Raw genomic sequence first — 19528 nt, 5'->3', positions numbered from 1 at the left:
ACATTTGTGACTTATCTGTAGTCATTTTTGCGTAACCCTGCGGTTGTTTTTTCTCTTTGTGTTCCTTTTTTTAAATAAAGTCATCATTTCACGATAATTTTTTTCTTTTTTGGTCACTTTACATATTTTTTGAAGCTTTTTTCACATTTTTCGTGGCTGTAAAGTCAAAGTTGAAGTTTGTCGTTGTTTTCTGTAACTTTATGGTAGATTTGTTTGTCTGTTAAAAGGTTTTGTCTAACTTTGAAGTTATTTTGTGGTTTTGCGTTTGTGGGTTTTTTGGGGGTCTCTTTGTGGTCATTTTTGATGTTTTTTATTTTGTAAAGTCATCTTGTTGGTTGTGGTTGTTTTGTGTTTTTTGTGGGGATTTTTGTCTGTATAAAATCCTTTTCTGGTCTTGTTTGTGTAACTTTATGGGAGCCTTGTGTGTCCTTGAATAAGTTTTGAGTCACTTTTGTGGTTTTGTTTAATTTTGTGGTCAATTTCTTTAACTTTGTGGACGCTTTGTGTCTCTTTGAAGCCTTTTTGCTTTACTTTGGAGTCGTTTTGTGTCTTTGAGGTCAGTTTTTGTGTCTGTGAACCTAGTGTGTCTTTTTGTGTCAGAGTGTGTGAATAACTTGCAGAAATACTGGTTTTAGCAGTCTGTTCACGCAGACGTTTGGTCCACAGACCTTTGGCCTGAACCCAAAAGCCCTGTTTAACAATCCATACACAATGCTATCAAGTTCTGGGAGAGGGTCACTGGGGACACGCTGTGATTCCAGCCCACACTAAATGAGATGATGGTGCTTTCACAGCCATCAGGTAACAAGATGGGTTAGGCAGGTTTACATTAGAAATGTATGGAGCCAAATGTACAAAACATGGGCACAAAATGGCAAATTGATGGTGTGATGCTCAAAAGGAGACGGGATGTGGGAATGCTGGAGCTGAAGCTTGCAGCCAGAGGCCTGAGGTGAAATAAGGACAGAGGACTGACTCACATACACAAAAACAAAACAAGGCAAAAAGAGGACCACGAGATTCACAAGGAGGCGATGTGAAGTGTGTAAGACATTACAAACTTTAACCACAGCTCTTTGATTTGTCAGCATGGGGAAGCAGCTGTGACGTTGGGAACACCGTGTTCTTTAGGCGGAGGCTTACAGAAGTACTATCCACTTCCTGTTTTTTTCTTCAGCTGCATCGAAACCCTTGCGGTTGATCTGGTTAGATGCATTTGCCGAGTTGGAGGGCAAAATATCAACTTTTGTGTTGTTTGGGTTACGAAAGCTGCCACACGATTGTTTTAGTTTTACTCAGAATACAGCTCTCATGGTGCTGCACTACTAAACCACATAGTAGACTCCACTCTGCCTTTTATCACTGATTCCCAAAACATGATTAGTATGTGCCAGCCCTGCACAGAACACACTGGGAAGGATCGTATGAGGTTACATAAGAGCCAAGTGGGTGGGTGTCGAGTCCAGCTGGAGCAGCTTACAGCCTGACACAGAGTGTCTCTGTGAGTGAACAATCCCCTCCACCCGGCCGTGTCTGCTGCTCATACACGCTTATTACTCTGTCGCTTTATATGCTGCTTATGTAGGTCAATACAGGCTTCTGTCGTGCATATATGCATGTAATATCAGAAGACGTTTGCCAGCTTCCGTGTATCAGGCAGGTTTTAAGATGCTCTGGATGCTGTAGTAAGCTTCCTGTGATAGAATCAGACAGCGATATCAGTCAGATATCACAAACCACAGAAGCATAATCAGCAGAAATGTACTTAAGCGTTTACAAATAAAGCATTCGCTGGGCAAAATGTCCCTGTTTGTCTGTTCTGCATGAGACGTTCTATTCTGTGCAGCTATCAGATAAATGTAGAGAACTAAGTAAAAAGCAAAAAGTTCAGTATGTGCTTGTTTCAATGTGGTCAAGTAGAAGAGAAGAGAAGAAATGGAAAAACTACAGTGGGAAGGCTTTTTCCAGCTTTTGTCCGGTGCTCTGTTAAACAAAGAGTAGCTGAATGGATGGCTTAGCTTTGTACAAAAGGAGTTGAATGAGTGGGAAAAGAACTCCTCCTTACGCCCTTGAGTGTTTTACTTTGAAAGTCTTTGTATGCTTTCTGTAGATGATAAAGGTTTAACCATCAAGTGACTAAGCTAGGTCATTCATGATTCATATAAAGAGTCATATACTATTTTCATTTTGTGATTGCAAACATACTGCACCTTACTTTTTTTAAAAATTAATTAATTTCACAGGAATGAACTCAGTGGTGTGGAAAGGATCATGGAAAGCTGTATGACCCTTGAAATATTAATAACATTTTCCATTACACTGTCATGTTTTATTGTGAAATATGGCTAGAGTACATGTCAGGGTAACATGCTGTTGTAGAAACTTCGAGGGGGACCCAAAATGCCCCAAAACACTTCAGTTGACAGAATCAGGTTAACCTGTTTTCCATAACAATGATTGAAAACCAGAATTATTTCCCATTAGGTGTGAAAAAGACAAAGAAGTATTCCTCTGTCATTTTAGTACAATTCAATTCAATTCAATTTTATTTATATAGCGCCAAATCACAACAAAAGTCGCCTCAAGGCGCTTCATAGATACAGAGAAAAACCCAACAATCATATGACCCCCTATGAGCAGCACTTTGGCGACAGTGGGAAGGAAAAACTCCCTTTTAACAGGAAGAAACCTCCAGCAGAACCAGGCTCAGGGAGGGGCGGGGCCATCTGCTGTGATTGGTTGGGGTGAGAGAAGGAAGACAGGATAAAGACATGCTGTGGAAGAGAGACAGAGGTTAATAACAGATATGATTCAATGCAGAGAGGTCTGTTAACACATAGTGAGTGAGAAAGGTGACTGGAAAGGAAAAACTCAATGCATCATGGGAATCCCCGGCAGCCTACGTCTATTGCAGCATAACTAAGGGAGGATTCAGGGTCACCTGGTCCAGCCCTAACTATATGCTTTAGCAAAAAGGAAAGTTTGAAGCCTAATCTTAAAAGTAGAGATAGTGTCTGTCTCCCGAATCCAAACTGGAAGCTGGTTCCACAGAAGAGGGGCCTGAAAACTGAAGGCTCTGCCTCCCATTCTACTTTTAAATACTCTAGGAACAACAAGTAGGCCTGCAGAGCGAGAGCGAAGTGCTCTAATAGTCTAAGTCTCTTTAGTTACTAAATTTAATATATCTTTAGTATCAATATACAGCAAAGGTTTGCACCTTTGCTGTATATTGATACTAAAAGAGACAGTTACAGTAAATACAGTTTAGTCAGTCATAAAGGGCAGCGATAAGATTAAAGCTGCCACTTTATCCACCAATCAGAACTGCTCCAAGTCTAATCAGTTAATCAGAACAATCAGTATTTTAATAAATGTTACAGACTCTCATAGTGTGTGAGTGTCTAAACTGACTACCTAATGACTCCTGAGCAAAGCTGCACTAAAGCAGTGTTCAACAGTTGAAATGTTTTAGCTTCAACTTTGGCTACGCACTCAAAAAACTGGACTTTGTGCTGCAATGTCAAAGATGTAGAAAATAGAGCCAGTTAACCTCTTAACCTCCATCAGGACATCACTGACCTGTTTACAAATGCAGGACTTGTGGTACCAGGTCTGTGGTTGTTTGTATATGTATTTAAAAAGAAGGATTCTGGGTAATCAGCCTAATCAGACTGCCACTAAAAAAGCGGTTTAAAACAGTTAAAAACAGCTAGTGTATGGGCTCCTCTTTCTTGTGCTGCTATAAGAGCAAAGTTCTAACAAAAATCTGAAACCACTGTCTGCGCGTATCATGTTGTGTTCTTTGATTTCTGATGTTTCTGCTGCTTGTGATCAACTCCATTGTAGCTCCTATTTGCATTCCTGTCCATTTTTCAACCAATCAGCATTTGTCCTATAGTGTCAGCCACTCTGAGCTATGTGCCGCAGGGTTTTTGGACTACACAGACGCACAAGAGCATGTTTACCTAAGCTGAAGACCCCTTTTCATAGGCTCTGTATGAGCAAATAGCGGTCGCAGTGCTTTATATTAAGCAGCAGTCAAGCGCTAACAGGTTAAAACGTGGGCATAAACAGGAAAAGGAGCGACAGCTGAGTTCACCCATGAGACATCCTTCAGAGCTTTCACATTGTGTATGATTTCACCACATAGAGAGATGTGCAAAAAATAAATAAAAAAAAAATACAACTCTTGTTATTCTTCCGAGAGTTTTTGCTCAAAAGGTGTCATTATGTCTGCTTAGAGGGTCGCCCTCTGACAAAAGACACGTTTTAATGGCTATGGTGGAAAAGGTCGTTCATCCAGAGTGAAAACTTACAGAACATTTTTTTAGCTTTTCTCAGAATATATCCTTGCAAATTCCTCCTCACGGTCAGCACTGAGCATTTAATTTTGAAGATAGTTTCAATGCTCAAACCATTTGTTTGGTTTGGCAAATTTTTTTATACCATTTTGATTCAGCCCTTCTTTGAACTGAAGACCTCAAGAAAATATCAGTATCTATTACCTGTACTCAAAGTGAAGATATATTCTACAGTTATTGAGTCATTCTCATGTCTCCAGTTTACTCTAATTATAAGTTAGGCAGGTGATAGCAATCCTGCCAGTGAGCTAAAAGAGCTGAGTTCTGTGAAGGTTGTGCATCCATCGCTGGTTCTTTTGAATTAAACTGGGGGTGGGACAACAGCATGGCTGTTTGTGTGAGTGCATTCACTGACATGAAGGCATCTATTGTCAGTGGAGCCGGTGCAAACCCATACATACCTCAGAAAACCCACGATCAGATTTCAAACATCAGTGTTTGTAACATGTGGCTGTTTTAAGCTAAAAAATTTCAGAATCTCGGCTGCTTTTGTTTTCTACAGAGAAATGTGACGTCAAATATGATGCAAACAACAGAAGTGCCTTTGTGTATTGAATTCATTTAAACTTGTAGCTATAAATACAGCGTGCAGTCTCTCAGGTTTACTCGGATGGCACTTTAGTTAGTTTTGAGATTAGTAAAATTAAATTAAGGGTTATTATGAGTTAAAATAAGGAACGTCATCCAAGTTCAAGCAATATACAGTGTAACACATTTGAATTTCTGGTAACCTTTGTCCTCTATTTGTACTTTTGTCTTGCCAGTATGTGACTGTATTCTAATTTCCCTTTATAATGACACCTACTGTACTGTTTCTAACAACCTGTGAATTTATTTCCATGTAAAATCTGGAGGATGTTTGGTTTATACTCACCTCAGAGCCCCTTGTCTCAGTGCTTGTCTCAATACTAGCATACATGTCACTGATGGACTCCAACCCAAACTTAAGGACAGAGAACAAAAACCTGATCTGGCTTCAAAGAGTATTATGCTAGCTGAACAAAGGAAACTAAGGTCAGCTTCTATATTACGTATGAGGACTGCATTTAAAAGATGGACATCACCAGCTGGTTTGTGAAGTCCTACTTGAAACTCAAGCTGAGCATTTGGGCTGTCGCCATGACCATTTTTTAAAATCAGGTAAACCAAGGACACGTCACACATGTATGGTTTTCATAAACAAGCTAACCTGACCGAAATGATACCCTGCTTTGGTGATAGTTTGTCAGTGTTGTCAGTGTTGGGGAGTAACGGAATACATGTACCGCCGTTACGTATTTAAAATACAAAATATGAGTAACTGTATTCCGTTACAGTTACCGTTTAAAAAGGTGGTATTTAGAATACAGTTACTTTGTTGAAATAAATGGATTACACGGCGGTACTTCCCTGTTTCATATTGTGGCGGGTCAGGACTGTTTGGGTTTTGTTTGACAGCTACGTTCTGTTGTTCCAGGCGGGGCGGCAGCGTTACGGTTGCCATGGTTACAGGAAGACACTCTCTCTCTGCGTGTTTCCTGGGTGAGAGAGCCCTTTTTGTTGTTGTTGTGCTAAGCTAACAGGCAGAATGCTACAGGTATAGCTCTAAAGAATGTAGCATCATAGGCAGTGTAGTCCGTGCTGCAGGGAGAATGGACTGCCATACACGTTATGTGTCTGTGAGCGAGGGAGGGAGAAAAAGGAAAAGTACGAGCTGTCATCGAGCAAAAACGGGAGCTGGAAGCATGTAAATATAATAATAACCACTGCAGCCAAGAAGAGTGCCTGACGAGCCCAGTTGTAAGTAAGCTATTAAGACTCGACTGTACACCGTGTTCATGTTTTCCTCCAAAACAATAAGCTCCGTTGGAGCAGCCTTTCAATGCCTCTCTCTGTCTCTCGCTAGCAAAGTTGACCCAGACAACAAAGTAAAGCTAGTTTTTGGCTATGAGCCCAACACCAACCCACCGTATTAGCCAGAGGTCCCTTTACTACGGTTCGGAGCCGCGGCCTTCAGTAACAGTAATAAATCACAGCAATAGTACATTCATGTAGTTGTAAACAGCATGATAATATATTAAGTAATCCAAAGTATTCAGGATACGTTACTCTCATCGAGTAACGTAACGGAATACGTTACAGAATACATTTTGGTGCATGTATTCTGTAATCTGTAATGGAATACATTTTAAAAGTAACCTTCCCAACATTGACTACTGTGTACCATAATTTGTATTAAACATGATGAATGCCATAAAATAAACAGGTAAGTGTTTACTGTAGCATGGATCAACGCAGCAGTATTTTCATATATTTCTATACAATGCAACTTATGTGTGTAACTGATGTTTCTAATGTTACTGCTAGCAAAATGTAAATGCTAATTGGTTAGCTTGCTAAATAACTTCAAAACGTATAACTCAACTAGCTTACCAACTTATTTTTTACTGTATGCCAAACAGTTTGTATTTAGCCAACATTAATTATGTAAAGGTACCAATAAAAGGTATAATCACTGCTGCTCTCTATAGTGCAAGTGGAAAGATCCCATCTAGCTGTAACCTATACCATGTTTTTGTCATTGTCATTAGCTTTTCACATTCTAGTCAGCTTTATTGTCATTTTACTAAATACATGTCTGGTGAAAAAAAAGAAAGTTTCAACCGTCATTTAATTGAATAAATATAAAATTAAAATCAATATGTTTGGTTTGGCATCAGGTTACTTAATGTTAACTAATACAGCGAGTAGGTTCGAGTGGCTGTTCAAAAGATGGTAATCCATGGGTTGGAAGGATAGTAGTAAATCACCATCTCCGAGGAAAAAATGTGGTTGTAAAAAAAATCTTGATTGATTGTGATTGGAGATTGCTTAATCAACATCTGAACTTGTAATTAATAAAAAAAGTTAAAATATTTCCACTTGAACAATGATGCACCCATCATAAATGTGGGGGCAGCGTTGTGATCTGGAGTCACTCCAGTTGGTCAGGCGTAGGTTCAACATTATGTGCCTGAAAAAATGTCCAGGTTTTCCATTAGTGGATTTCTTCTTCTCTAATAGACGTATTCCAGGGTGACAATGCCAGGATTTATTGGGCTCAATTTGTGAAAGTGTGTTTCAACATCACTTTTACATATGGATTGCCCATCACAGTCCAGACCTTAAACCCATTAGAAATCCTAGGAATGTGCTGTCGAAGACTTTACGCTGGGATCCGACTCTTCCATCATCAATATAAGATCATGCTGTCATCAAATCTGAAGGAAGTCCAATGGCTTTGTTAGGCGAGGCAGTGTACTTGGATATATATACTACATTGGCCTCACAGTCATAGCGCAACATATATGGCATACAGCACAAGTAATACTGCAGCAGTACAGCACAGTATTGCAGATGTCTCAGTGCTTGCTCACGTAATGGTCACAGTGATTGTGATGTCGAGTTTATTTGTGGAGATTTGAGACGACCATTATCTACCATAAAACCACTGGACTGGCCAAATGATTGCCAGTACTCAATAAAACGCACGATAGCTCACTGGGAGTTTGCCAAAAGGTTTCTGAACTAATCTGATCTGATGAAATAAAGGATGAACTTTGTCCAACTTTTCAATGCTGTAAGAGACAGGGCAATGAGATGGACTCAGCAATACCATCTACAGTCAAGCGAGGTGGTGGCGGCATCATGCTGTGAACATGTTTTACTCTGAACGGGCCTGAAAGAGCAGTCAGGACTATTAGTCACAGAGCAATTCCAAGTGGAAACCTTTACCACCGTGCTGCGGATTTCAGGCTTAGGCTGAGATTAACATTTCAATAAGCTAACGATCTGAAGCATACCACCAAAAAGCACAGGTGTGGTTTTTGAAAAGCTCCTTGTTCATTCCTGATATTAATCTGTGTCCGGGGTGATAAGACTGCTGGTCATCCAAACCAGCTCACCTACATAGGTCCTACTACCATCACCAAGTCACTAGGTGCAATAAACTTCATGTTAAATCCACACCTGTGGCCTAGAACTCCACAAGAAAGTAAATACAAAGAATACCTAGTAAAATATGTTACATTCTTCTTACATCCAGTGACTTTGCGCACCTCCAGTATAAAAATATTCAACATTTACGATGCAGGAATTGACAGATCACATTTTATTTCATACTTTAGTCCTCGTTTCACAAGATAGAGAAATCTAGGCAGTGGTAAACGACCCTCTACTAACTAAAACCTTTACAATGACTGTGCACTGATACTATTCTGACATAACTTCCAGAAGAAATGTGTGCCAAACTTGTATTAAGATTCCCAAGAAGGCACTGCTGACAAAGGTGCTTTCATTGAGTTCCAAGTGAAGAGTCTGAATACTGATGTAGATTGTATAACTCTAAGGATTTATTCCTAACAAATCTGATGAAGAATTGTCTTATTTTAGTCTGTTGTCTACAGACTGAAAGACAAACACATTTTTTTGCATTTTAAGATGAATCTGAAACATAAAATGGGCAAAATGTGACACAATATTCAGGATGAGTCACCACACTGTAGTCTCCTGGCTTATTTGACCTTTATGTAGCTAAAAGTCCAAAGGTCATGGTTTCTAAATTGTAACCATATTTCATTAATACGTCTGGGTGACTGTGTTCCAGACGTGCATGCAGCCTGAAGTGTTGGCTGCATGCAGAAGCAGACTCAGATAACTGGACAAGGTCAATCTCTTTGCAACACAGCAAAGAGGCAATGCACGACAGTGCTATTTTCCCCATTGGATTATATTTAGAACCGCAGGGCTCAAAGCACTGAGTCGGGAATTAAACACCACTGGATGTCTTCACATCAGCGCACAGGACATTTAACACCTGTTCTTAGAGAGCTGTTTCAAAATAGGCCTACTACAATTTATCAGTACTCTTCAACACGGCCATATACAGACACATGGAGAAGACTCAGGCTGCAGACAGTGAACACATTAATTTAAATCCTACTGATCATAACAAAAGGCCTGGCTGTGCAGTCTCACGGGATGAAAGCAGGTTTGATCTGTCTTGAACACTAAAACAATCGGCAGATAATCAAAGCACCACTTGGACAGATTAAAACATTTATTCCTGCACCTTTAAGATTCTGGTCAGCAGTTTTGTTTTGTTTTGTTTTTTAAAGCAAGCTTTTAAGGAACCTATTTCAATGGGGACCGAGAGAAAAGGAAGTATCAAGACAGAGCCTTACATGCAGACTCATTGAGAAGGACTTCCCTCTTGTGCCTTTTTGAAAGAGGGCTGTTACATAACCTGATGGAGGCACTGTTAACAGAGACAACAGATGTCCTCAGTGAACCCAAAGGGAGGCAAAACGCTTTCATGGGAGCTCATTTTCATTACAAATAATACACAGGAGGGCAAAATAATCACCAACCTGAAAAAGGGGCATGCTGGCAGAAGGATCACGCTGTAATTTAAATTAAATAGAAAGACCACCCAGCCCCCTGACATTCAGTTAACTCGTAATCATGTACCTTTTCTGTCATGTCCCTTTGTGTTTCCATGTATAAACCTGGCCTTGCTTCCACTTTCCTTGTTTGTTAGTAGGTCTTGTCCTGACTTGCCCTCTTTTTTTATCCAATCAGTTTGCTGCTGCCCAACGGGAGCCCAATGAGCATTAGGGGCATGGCAGGGGCTTGGTGAAGAGGGCGGACCTGAGGAGAGGCCGCTCCAGCATGATGCAAGGAGGCCTGATTTACAAGATTCCCCCAATACTCCAGAAAGGCTCTGTGAAAGGATCACTTGGAATGCAGTGAGTCATCCAGAAAAGTTTCCATGACGTGACAAGTAAAACGGTTAAAAAGTCTGTAAAAGTCTGAAACTTCCATTTCAAACCCACAAAGCATTTTCTTTTCACTCATGTCAGATTTCAGTCTTCATTTTTAAAAAGAACATTACCAGAAAAAACTTATAGTTACGAACGCACACAGAACGTGCTGTAAGTCTGGCAGCCGCCACATGCTGTCACTGCTGGGAGATAAAGCCCAGTCGCTGCAGTATTTGAACTACAGTAACCCTGTACAGGACTGTGCAGGTTACAGTGCAGTTAAGACCATCTGTACCCAGAGGCCCTGCAAGGGGCTGCAAATGGCACGCTGCGTCTCAGTACAATAAAATATATCTGAACCGAGACTTGAAACGGAGTCCCACATGCTCCAGGCAAACATTCAGTTGCTGTATTATATTAGTTCTGATATTCTAATATTCTTATCAGTGCTGTAGCAAGAATAAATATGGCCCTTATTAACTAACCTTTGATTTCCATTCCTTCATTTTATGCAGATTGTTAAGAGTAAGTAGCTGTAATCTCATAAAGATTAAAGTGATGACTTGGATTAAATTAGATTTAATGGCTCTTTTGCTGCTGCTTTTCAGTACTGCAGGGCTGATAATAGAAACATGTGCCCACTCCCTTATGGAAATGGAAGGTGTTGTTAGAGCCATTTTATCTGGAGTTCAGTGACCCAGTGCAGGCGTTCCCATCATGAACAGCTACCCTACAGGCTAAGCAGAAGTTGTGACACGTCTCGCATGATGCCACCTTCTGGTATTTTGGCTCAGCTGCGTCGTAGCACAAGCACCACCGTGTCCTCAACAGCAGCGTTAGAACAGATAAGATGTGGTATAAAAGGAAGTTTCTGTCTGAAATGTACTGTTTTCATATGGTCCTGTGATCACGTTGAATGAGGAGGGAGCACAGACGTCAGCAGGATGGTTGTTTTCACACAGGCTTCTTTTTGCTGTTGTGGTCTTTAGTTTGCATTCACTGATCAGTTTTTAGCTTTTTTCCGGGTGGAATGATTGTACAACCGATATTGGGAAAACCAAGCTTGAAGGTGTTGATTTCGTAGCAGGAGCATCTTTCTTTGTCAGCACCTTCTCAGTACACAGAGATGTAAAAGTTGGTGATCCAGCAATTTCCACTTCCAATTTCCTCTAATCCGAGGGTGACAGTTTGGGACGTCTTTCCAGATATTGGGAAAGTGATGACACATCAGAATAAAATGTACTCACGTACAATTGCTTGAACTGATGATCTTGGAATCTGCAGTTGTTTAGAAATGTCTCCAAGAGAATTAATCAATCAACCAATTGATTCCTAATTCAAAAACTTCTCAGAGCTTCACAGAGGCCTTGTCAAATTAAAAGACAGCGGTGCTGAAGGTTCTACTATAATTAAAACATTTAAACGGGTTTATGTAACATTTGAACCTCTGTTGATGTGAGAAAAGCCCAAATAAATTCAAACTTGTGCACCCAATTCTTATTTCCCTTAAAGATGAATGCTGCGCAATCATTCCACCTTGATAAAAGAGCATTTAAAATAAATCTTTAGAAGCTCAAAGTCCCACGATATTCATGCCCTTGATGACTGTTTGACCACAACTGCATCTAAGCCCTATGATTAAAAAACAAAAACAAAGAAAAAAACACAACAAAGCAGCTCATAAATATGTGGGCGATCCTCCATCGCTTTCGTAATTTACCCCTATTTGGGGAAATGAAAAGTTCACACCTGGTAAAAGTGATGGAGGTTTTAAAATATGGAAAAATAAAGGCATTCAAAAAATTAAAGACCTATATGCAGACGGTATGCTGCTCACATTTGATCAGTTATGTAAAAAATATTTAATACCCCCAAAGCACTTTTTTAAATATTTAGAATTGAAAAACTATTTGTCATCAAAACTGCAAAGGATTGCTGAACTTCCACCATTAACAAAAATAGAGGAGGTATGCATTAAGAATACAAAAGGGAAAGCTTTTCTCTCTATATATTATAATTTACTGATGCTTTCCTCCAAAGACTCAGCAGCAGATAAGCTGGATGCTTGGAGAAGGGAGATCCAAGATGACATAGATGAAAATGACTGGACCAGGCTTGCTTAAAAGCACAAAAACAAACAATAAACACACGCTTTAAACTACTGCAATATAAATGGCTCATGAGAACCTGTATAACACCTGTCAAGCTTCATCATATGTCCAATGATATTCCGGACATCTGTACTAAATGTTTAGTTGAAAAAGGAACTCTTCTTCATTGTCTATGGGAGTGTCCTAAAATCCAGGACTTTTGGAAAGATGTTATCAAATATCTGTCCGAAGTGTTTAAGGTAAAAATCCCTTTAAAAGGAAAACTCTGTGTACTTGGAATATATCCAAGGGAATTTAAGCAATCGGGAAAAAAAACTAAATTACTGGACTATGGACTACTTCAAGCCAGAAGAGCCATTGCGCTATGTTGGAAGAGTATGGATGCTCCCTCCATGGGACTCTGGAAGAAGGAAATTGCAGTCTCTCTAGGCCTGGAAAGACTAACATATATTGCCAAGGGCAAACAATGGGACTTTGTGAATATGTGGAAGCCATATATGGATATTTTAGGGAGTGGAGGTGAAGGACATTTATGAAAAAGAAGGAAAAAAGGGAAGGAAGGGAAAATCTTGTCTATCCTAACCCATTGTATTTTTGTATTACTGTGAGAACTATGCTCATTTCTACATTTGAATGTGATGTAGGCAGGTTTGATGTATGGATGGATGCGTGAATGTGAGGGTGTTCAACATTTGTTTGTATTGTACTATAAAAAATTTCAATAAAAATATATGGAAAAAAAAACACAACATATGCACACAAATCATAAAGTGCTAGTCTATCTAAATCTTACATTTAAATGTATTACTGGGAACAGCTTTAAGAGACAGTCGATTGCTGCTTTCAGCTTTAGTACTGACAGACATTTGTTTACCAGCATCAAATGACTAAACCTGCAGCTCTGTTACAGACCAGGAATACTATTACAGCAACAGATCACCAGCAGGGTGACAAAGTCTTTCTAGAAGCAAGTCAAAACAACCCCGGGAACTTATTCTGATCAGTTATCCAGTTAGATTTCGTTTTTAAAAGATTATTATTCACCCCTGGAAGTTATACATCAACCACTGTGTGAAAACCAAACAGTTTTTACACATTTTTCCATATTCTTTACTGTGTTGTTTTTATTTTTGGTGAAATTTAGCTATAAATCGGTTGCCATATAGCATATACTGTATAAACAGAATAGGTGTATCTACACCCTTTTAGTCAATAATTTATTCTTTCCACCTAATTAAATTCTTTGTTGTCAGTTATTTATTTTTATGAGCATTTTTTGGTTGTTGTTGTTGCAAAAACCTGTTAATAGCCTGAAATTGCAGGCCACAATGATGGGAACAACCATCACTGGACGGGTCAAAGAGCAGCCTGCTAGAAAGCATGCAGTCACTCATCCCTTCCCACACTGACACTTGTAAACAGAAGTTACCAGAGCAAACTCAAGCTGAGGTCAGCTGAGTGGTTTACAGCTTTGAAACTAAACCTCACCGTTTGCTCAGCTGTCATTAAACTGTAAACTTGTTCACGATTTTGAGCACACAAATGACTTTTTAACAACTTAAAAGGTGACAATACAACAATTCGGCTACAGGTGCAATAAATAAATACAAATGTTATATTAAGATGCTACGAGGGCAGGCAGGGCTTTATTGTTTACTGAACAAAGGGAGGAAAAGCTTATTACCGAGCTAAACTCAACTGTAAAGCAGTTGAAGCCCCACTGAGAAGTCTTTCTTGACTCAAAATTCTTCTTATTAATATTATTATCATTATTATTAGTCGCACCAGGAAATATATGTCAAAATTGGACTTTATACATAAATTTGACATAAAAGACATTAAATTATGATTCACAATCATGCTTTATTCTTGTTTATTTCTTATAAAAGAATCAAATAAAAGGCTCTCTGAAGATCTCACACTTGTTGTATCCCATTTTCTTTAACTAAACTATACTTTTCTTTACACCTTAAGTCTCTTCATCTTAAATATCTTTTGTTAGTTTGTGACTTCAAACCAAAACTTCATTGATTGTCAACACAAAATCTAGTGTAGCACCAGTACAATAAAACTGTACTTTTGCTTTTTTTTCTCTCTTTTTTTCTCCTTTGTTTTTGAAATACTGTTTTTGAATGAAGGAGGGAAATCTCAGAATAAAGGGATCCTAATAATAAGTACATTTCAGAATGAAGCACCAACCATAGAAAGTATTTTTCATAGATAGGGTTGTCAGATACACAAGAGATCAAATATATTAATGACTATTAAATTAAGCACAACAAACAGTGTAAATAAAACACTGCAACACAAAGCACTCTGGGAGCTGGAAACACCATATTGGGAAGTTGGGGGACCGTCGTGGCTCCTCTGGACTCCAGAGATGGTAGAAAGTTTCCTCTGAGAGAGATCCACAGGATTCTGTATTAGGACGCGTAGAGAACACTACTGTCTGTCCAGTTCTGTAAACAAACTCTCCGCCTCAATGTCCGAAACAGCCTTATTTGATACTGCAACCAGGGACCGGAACAGCTTTCGCGGGCCTGCCTCACTATGTGAAAAAAAATCAACGCTTTAAATTATCAGGTCCGTTCAGAAATGATCTCGAGGACGCCGGAAGTGAAAAATGGACAGGAGGCTCTGAGCGGGTGATTAGGTCTGAATGTTATGTGCCACGATCTCTTCTCTGCAGGTCTCCAGATCTCTCAGGTTGACAGAGAAACCATCTGGGCCAATGGCCTCCCTGACTTAAGCGTCTTAGCTGTACGCAAGACTTCACCAAGATAAAAGCCTTGGATTATCTCCCGTCGAAAAATATCGCTTTCCCTCAGGAACAAACGAAAACAAAAAAGTCCTAAACATTATCCGTCCTCTGCCACAAGAATACATTTATAGAATCAAATGTGTTTACCCTGATGGCAAGATATACATATACACTACCATGTACATACATAATTAATAAAAAGGTTTACTCAATAGTTCTCATGTATTCAAATATACCTATAGATAGGAACCTGAAAGCTGCTATCCAGCATCGACAACTCCTGTGTGCAGGTCCTTCAGATGACTTCTGCCAAAGGTCAGAGGTCATCGGTGGAGTGTCAGTCGTTACTGTAGCTGGAGATAAAATCTTTGACCCTCGTTACAACGGACGGAGAGGTTTCCACTGAGCTGCTGCCTGGAGGGAAGGCTGACAAAATGACAGTTTGCGTGGTGCTGGGGCGCAGCTCAAGAGAGGCTATCGGCTGTGAGGCTTCCCTGTGTTCGTCACTACCTCTTCCTCTTCCTCCTCCTCGTCCTCTTGTAGGATGTGAATCGAGGAACCCAGTAGTCTCTGGAGCTCCGGTACACAACGCACCAGATCCACAAGTCCGTCTTCGTCCTCCTCTTCTTTCGCTTCCTCCTTAGTTTTGCTTTTGTAGGGAGAAGCCAAAGCGGAGCTCACCTGGCTGACCGACACCTGCCTCCAGAGCTCAGCGTGCGACAAACTCACCACCTCCAAGTGCGGATACCGCGCCCGGAAAATCCGCGCAGACATCTTCAGGCGCTTCAGGACATCCGTCAGCAGGAACCAGTTGCAAAAACTGCAAAAGCAAAACATCAGACATCAGCTGAAGGTGGCATTCACAACACGAGAGCTGGCAGTTTAGGTGTAAGCATCGTCAAATGAACAAACATGAAACTATAGTCCAGTTTGTTGTCCAGACAGACAACAAAAGCAACAATACATTAATGCACCACAGAGACACTTATTAAGTATTGTTTCAAGTGTCACAAAGCAGTGGCATAACCTTGCACACTGCTTAAGAATCCTTCCAAAAAGTCCTGGATCCAGATCAGCTTCAAAACCAAATCATTACTAAGCTGGGCCAAGCCCCAACTCTGGTTAATGCCCCATGTAAATCCCTCAAATTTCTGAGTAATCCTACAAAAATGCAACAAACTGAACTAAACCCATAACCTATTTGGCAAAGGTAACACATGCTGAGGCAATGACCTGATCTATTAAGGTTTTCTTTGCAGAAATAACATCTGATAACTCCCCATACTAGCATCCCCATCTGATAGTAATTAAAGTACCTGACCAATGAAACTGAAGCTTAAATATTGTGTGTTTGTAGACAAAAAAGCAGAAATATTTCTCATCATCCTGCACTTGTTCCCCTTTACACTCAGGAACAATAACAACTCATGACATTAAATATGTTGGTTTGGAACATCATGCAGATATCTTTAGTACATTTCCAATAAATGTTTATGTACCAGTAAGTTAAGACTTACTTATAAGTCTTAACCATCAGTATCTGCTATCTTCATCCAAATTTAGATGACATTTGAGTGGCCTGATATTGTATTACCCCCCAAAAATCTGATTTATTACCGTGTGGTTTGTTGCCAGTAAACTCTCATCGTTGTGAACTTACCCCTGTGTTAACGACACCTGCACATGATAGCAGGGTAGCAGAGGCTCAGAGGAGAACTCGAACATAAGACAATCTTTGTCCGACTCTTGCTCTGTCTTCCCCGTTACATTCTCCTCCAACTCCTGGTTCTGCTCAGACAGCAGGAAGTCCCAGCACGGCTCCTGGTCAGTCTCTGTGAAGGGAAGAGTTCACTGAGGTGAGAAAGGGAGGAAGAGCGGACAAGCTGGCTGTTACTGTACTAATGAACGAGGTCTGCATGCCCTCTAGTGGGCAGGATATACCAACAGTTACACACATACGACTGGTGACATATAAAAATACACATAAACACACTTCATGGTGTCAGTCACAGCTTCAAATATAAAAGCAGATGAAAAAAAAATTAAAAGAAAAAAAATTAAAATTTAAAATTAAAAAAAAAAAAAAAAATATATATATATATATATATAGATTTTTTTTTTTTTTTCTTTTCATTTTTTTTCATCTGCTTTTATAAAAAAAAAAAAAAAAAACACCCAGCACGCCCCTGCGGGCGGTTTATCCTTCAAGCTCGGGTCCTCTACCAGAGGCCTGGGAGCTTGAGGGTCCTGCGCAGTATCTTAGCTGTTCCCAGGACTGCGCTCTTCTGTATATTATCTTATATATATTGTCTTATATATTTATATATATATATATATATATATATTTATATTTTTTCAATTTTTTTTCAATTTTTTTTTTTAATTTTTATTTTCTTTTAATTTTTTTTCCCATCTGCTTTTTTATATATATATATATATATATATATATATATATATATATATATATATATATATATATATATATATATATATATATATATATATATATATATATATATATATATATGGCAGATTTTGATAAAATGACTGAAATAGCTGGCATTACTCCATGAAAAACACTAACAGTTAATAAATAGCTGCAGTTATAAAATCCCGATTATCTTTTGTCACTCAGACTGTTCAGAAGCTGTCGACCACTTTGTCTTTAGTCTCCTTCAGTCCTTCCATGCAACTCTAATCCTGCTTTCCTTCCACTAGATAACTGGCTCCCTGTGGCTGTTTACAACAAAACACGGATGCTAATACTCAAAGCTAACACCCCCTCCACGTGCCAGTGGTCAAGCTTGAGCCCAGTCTATAAACTGGCTTCCATTCCCTGTGACTCAGGAGCAGCATAGGAATGCAATTTCAATTACTTTTATGCCACCGTGCTTACAAATTAAAGCTGGGTATTTGATTGATCAGTGGGCTGACATTCAGCAGACTGACAGGTTCAGCGTGAAGGTTACTCACCGAACAGCGAGCTGCTGTAGAAATCCCAGGGTAAACTAGGATCCTGTTCATTGCGGCCTTCCAGGTCTGTGAAATATTCTGGAGAAAAGAAAAAATATGTGGTATTATTTTTTTATGACTCTGGCTGTTTGCATGTTATGACTTCTACGTGGAAATATGTGGATGAAGGCTGATGCTAGTGCTTGTTCTGGACCAAGCAAAACGTACAATGGTATAAGGGTGAAAGAAAAGTGGACTAAATTAAGACCATCAGCAAAGAAAACAAAGTTAGAGCTTGTGCATGTGATACGGTCCATTGTGCAGCTCTGTGCAGCTACCAGTGCGAGGAGAAAACAGGCCATCAGAGCTGCATGTCCGTCTTTCTGTACCAACTACTGAGCCTTCATCTCTCTGTTTATCTGTAGCCACTTTCACACATGCACTGCAGCAGAGCTGCTTGATTATGGCAAATATAAACACAGTTATTTTAGTCAAAACTGAGATCACAATTATTTAACACCACTATTCACAGACTTACAGAAAAAACTCAATAAAAATAACCAAGTTGTCTTCTTTACTGCAGCTTTCATTGAATTTTAACACGAATTCTACAAAAAATTATTTGATAAAACACAACGAAAGAGATATGAGCTGAACTAAACAAGCCACAGCCTGGTGGAGTGTAATTCTGAGCTCGTAGAGAGCAACAAAATTAAAAGTTTGGCGAACTGAAAGACGAAACAAAGACGGGGACCTCTAACTTCACTGTGAAATAGAATGCAAACAATTTATCCTGATTATTTTTAATAATTGTGAGAACCCAAAATTGTAAGTAATTTTGTGTCTATGACAATCAAAGTGCCCTAATAAATGAGATCGGACAGTAAATGGTGTTTTCTCGGTAGGCAGGGGTGATGTCTGACAGTCTGAATTCACAGCGAGTGAAAATGCGTCATGTGGCCTGCCACGTGCATGCTCATCTGAGCTGCCACCCTTCACCTCAACCAGACAGTGCAGTGAGAACGTGGCTGACATCATCCATCTCCTGTTGTGCGGTGCAACTCTGGATAATATCCGCACTCTATTCTCTCAACACTGTTGATGTGTAAAAACTGCCTGCAGATGCACATACGACGTGAGACTAATATGCTACCCAGATTCAGCAGCAAGCAAACATTGACTTATGAGAATTATTTATTGTTTAACCTGGCAAAGTGCTGAAAAGACACCTTTAGCATTGCATGAAAGTGGTCATGTTTATTAGGGGTGCAACGATACTCGTATCGATATTGAACCGTTCGATACAGTGCTTTCGGTTCGGTACACATATGTATGAACAATACAACATTTTTTATTTATTTTATCAACTTTTCTTCTGACAATGCTGTCTGTGTTGAGCGCTCAGTGGATCTGCGTTCGACTACTCCGCCTAGGCTGCACTGTCGAGCGCAGATCCACTGAGCGCAGCGCAAGCTAGCAAGACAGAAGCTAAGCTCGTTGCAACATGGCAAATTGAACCTCCCCCACCCTCATTCAGATCTGGCCTTTGGAACTATTTTGGTT

General features: G+C 39.6%; 1 protein-coding gene across 5 annotated transcripts in view; it reads right to left on the bottom strand.

Moving 5' to 3' along the window:
• Positions 1-13790: 13790 nt before the first annotated feature.
• The window catches only part of bcorl1 (BCL6 corepressor like 1), a 36215-nt gene continuing 30477 nt past the window's right edge, over positions 13791-19528 (bottom strand). For all 5 annotated transcript variants that reach the window (XM_087851404.1, XM_035911690.2, XM_035911688.2 and 2 more), the window contains exons 10-12: positions 17987-18064; positions 16674-16845; positions 13791-15833 (exon numbers count right to left, since the gene is read on the bottom strand). In XM_087851404.1, the coding sequence (XP_087707530.1) occupies positions 15488-15833; positions 16674-16845; positions 17987-18064 (596 nt within the window). In that variant the 3' untranslated portion in view covers positions 13791-15487. The remainder of the gene's footprint in view (positions 15834-16673; positions 16846-17986; positions 18065-19528) is intronic.

This window comes from Neolamprologus brichardi, chromosome 2 (genome assembly GCF_056152115.1).
Source record: "Neolamprologus brichardi isolate AB-2024 chromosome 2, ASM5615211v1, whole genome shotgun sequence".
NCBI classification, from domain to species: Eukaryota; Metazoa; Chordata; class Actinopteri; order Cichliformes; family Cichlidae; genus Neolamprologus; species Neolamprologus brichardi.
The sequence above is the reverse complement of the archived record's forward strand: the minus strand, read 5'-3'. Positions and strand labels throughout refer to the sequence as shown.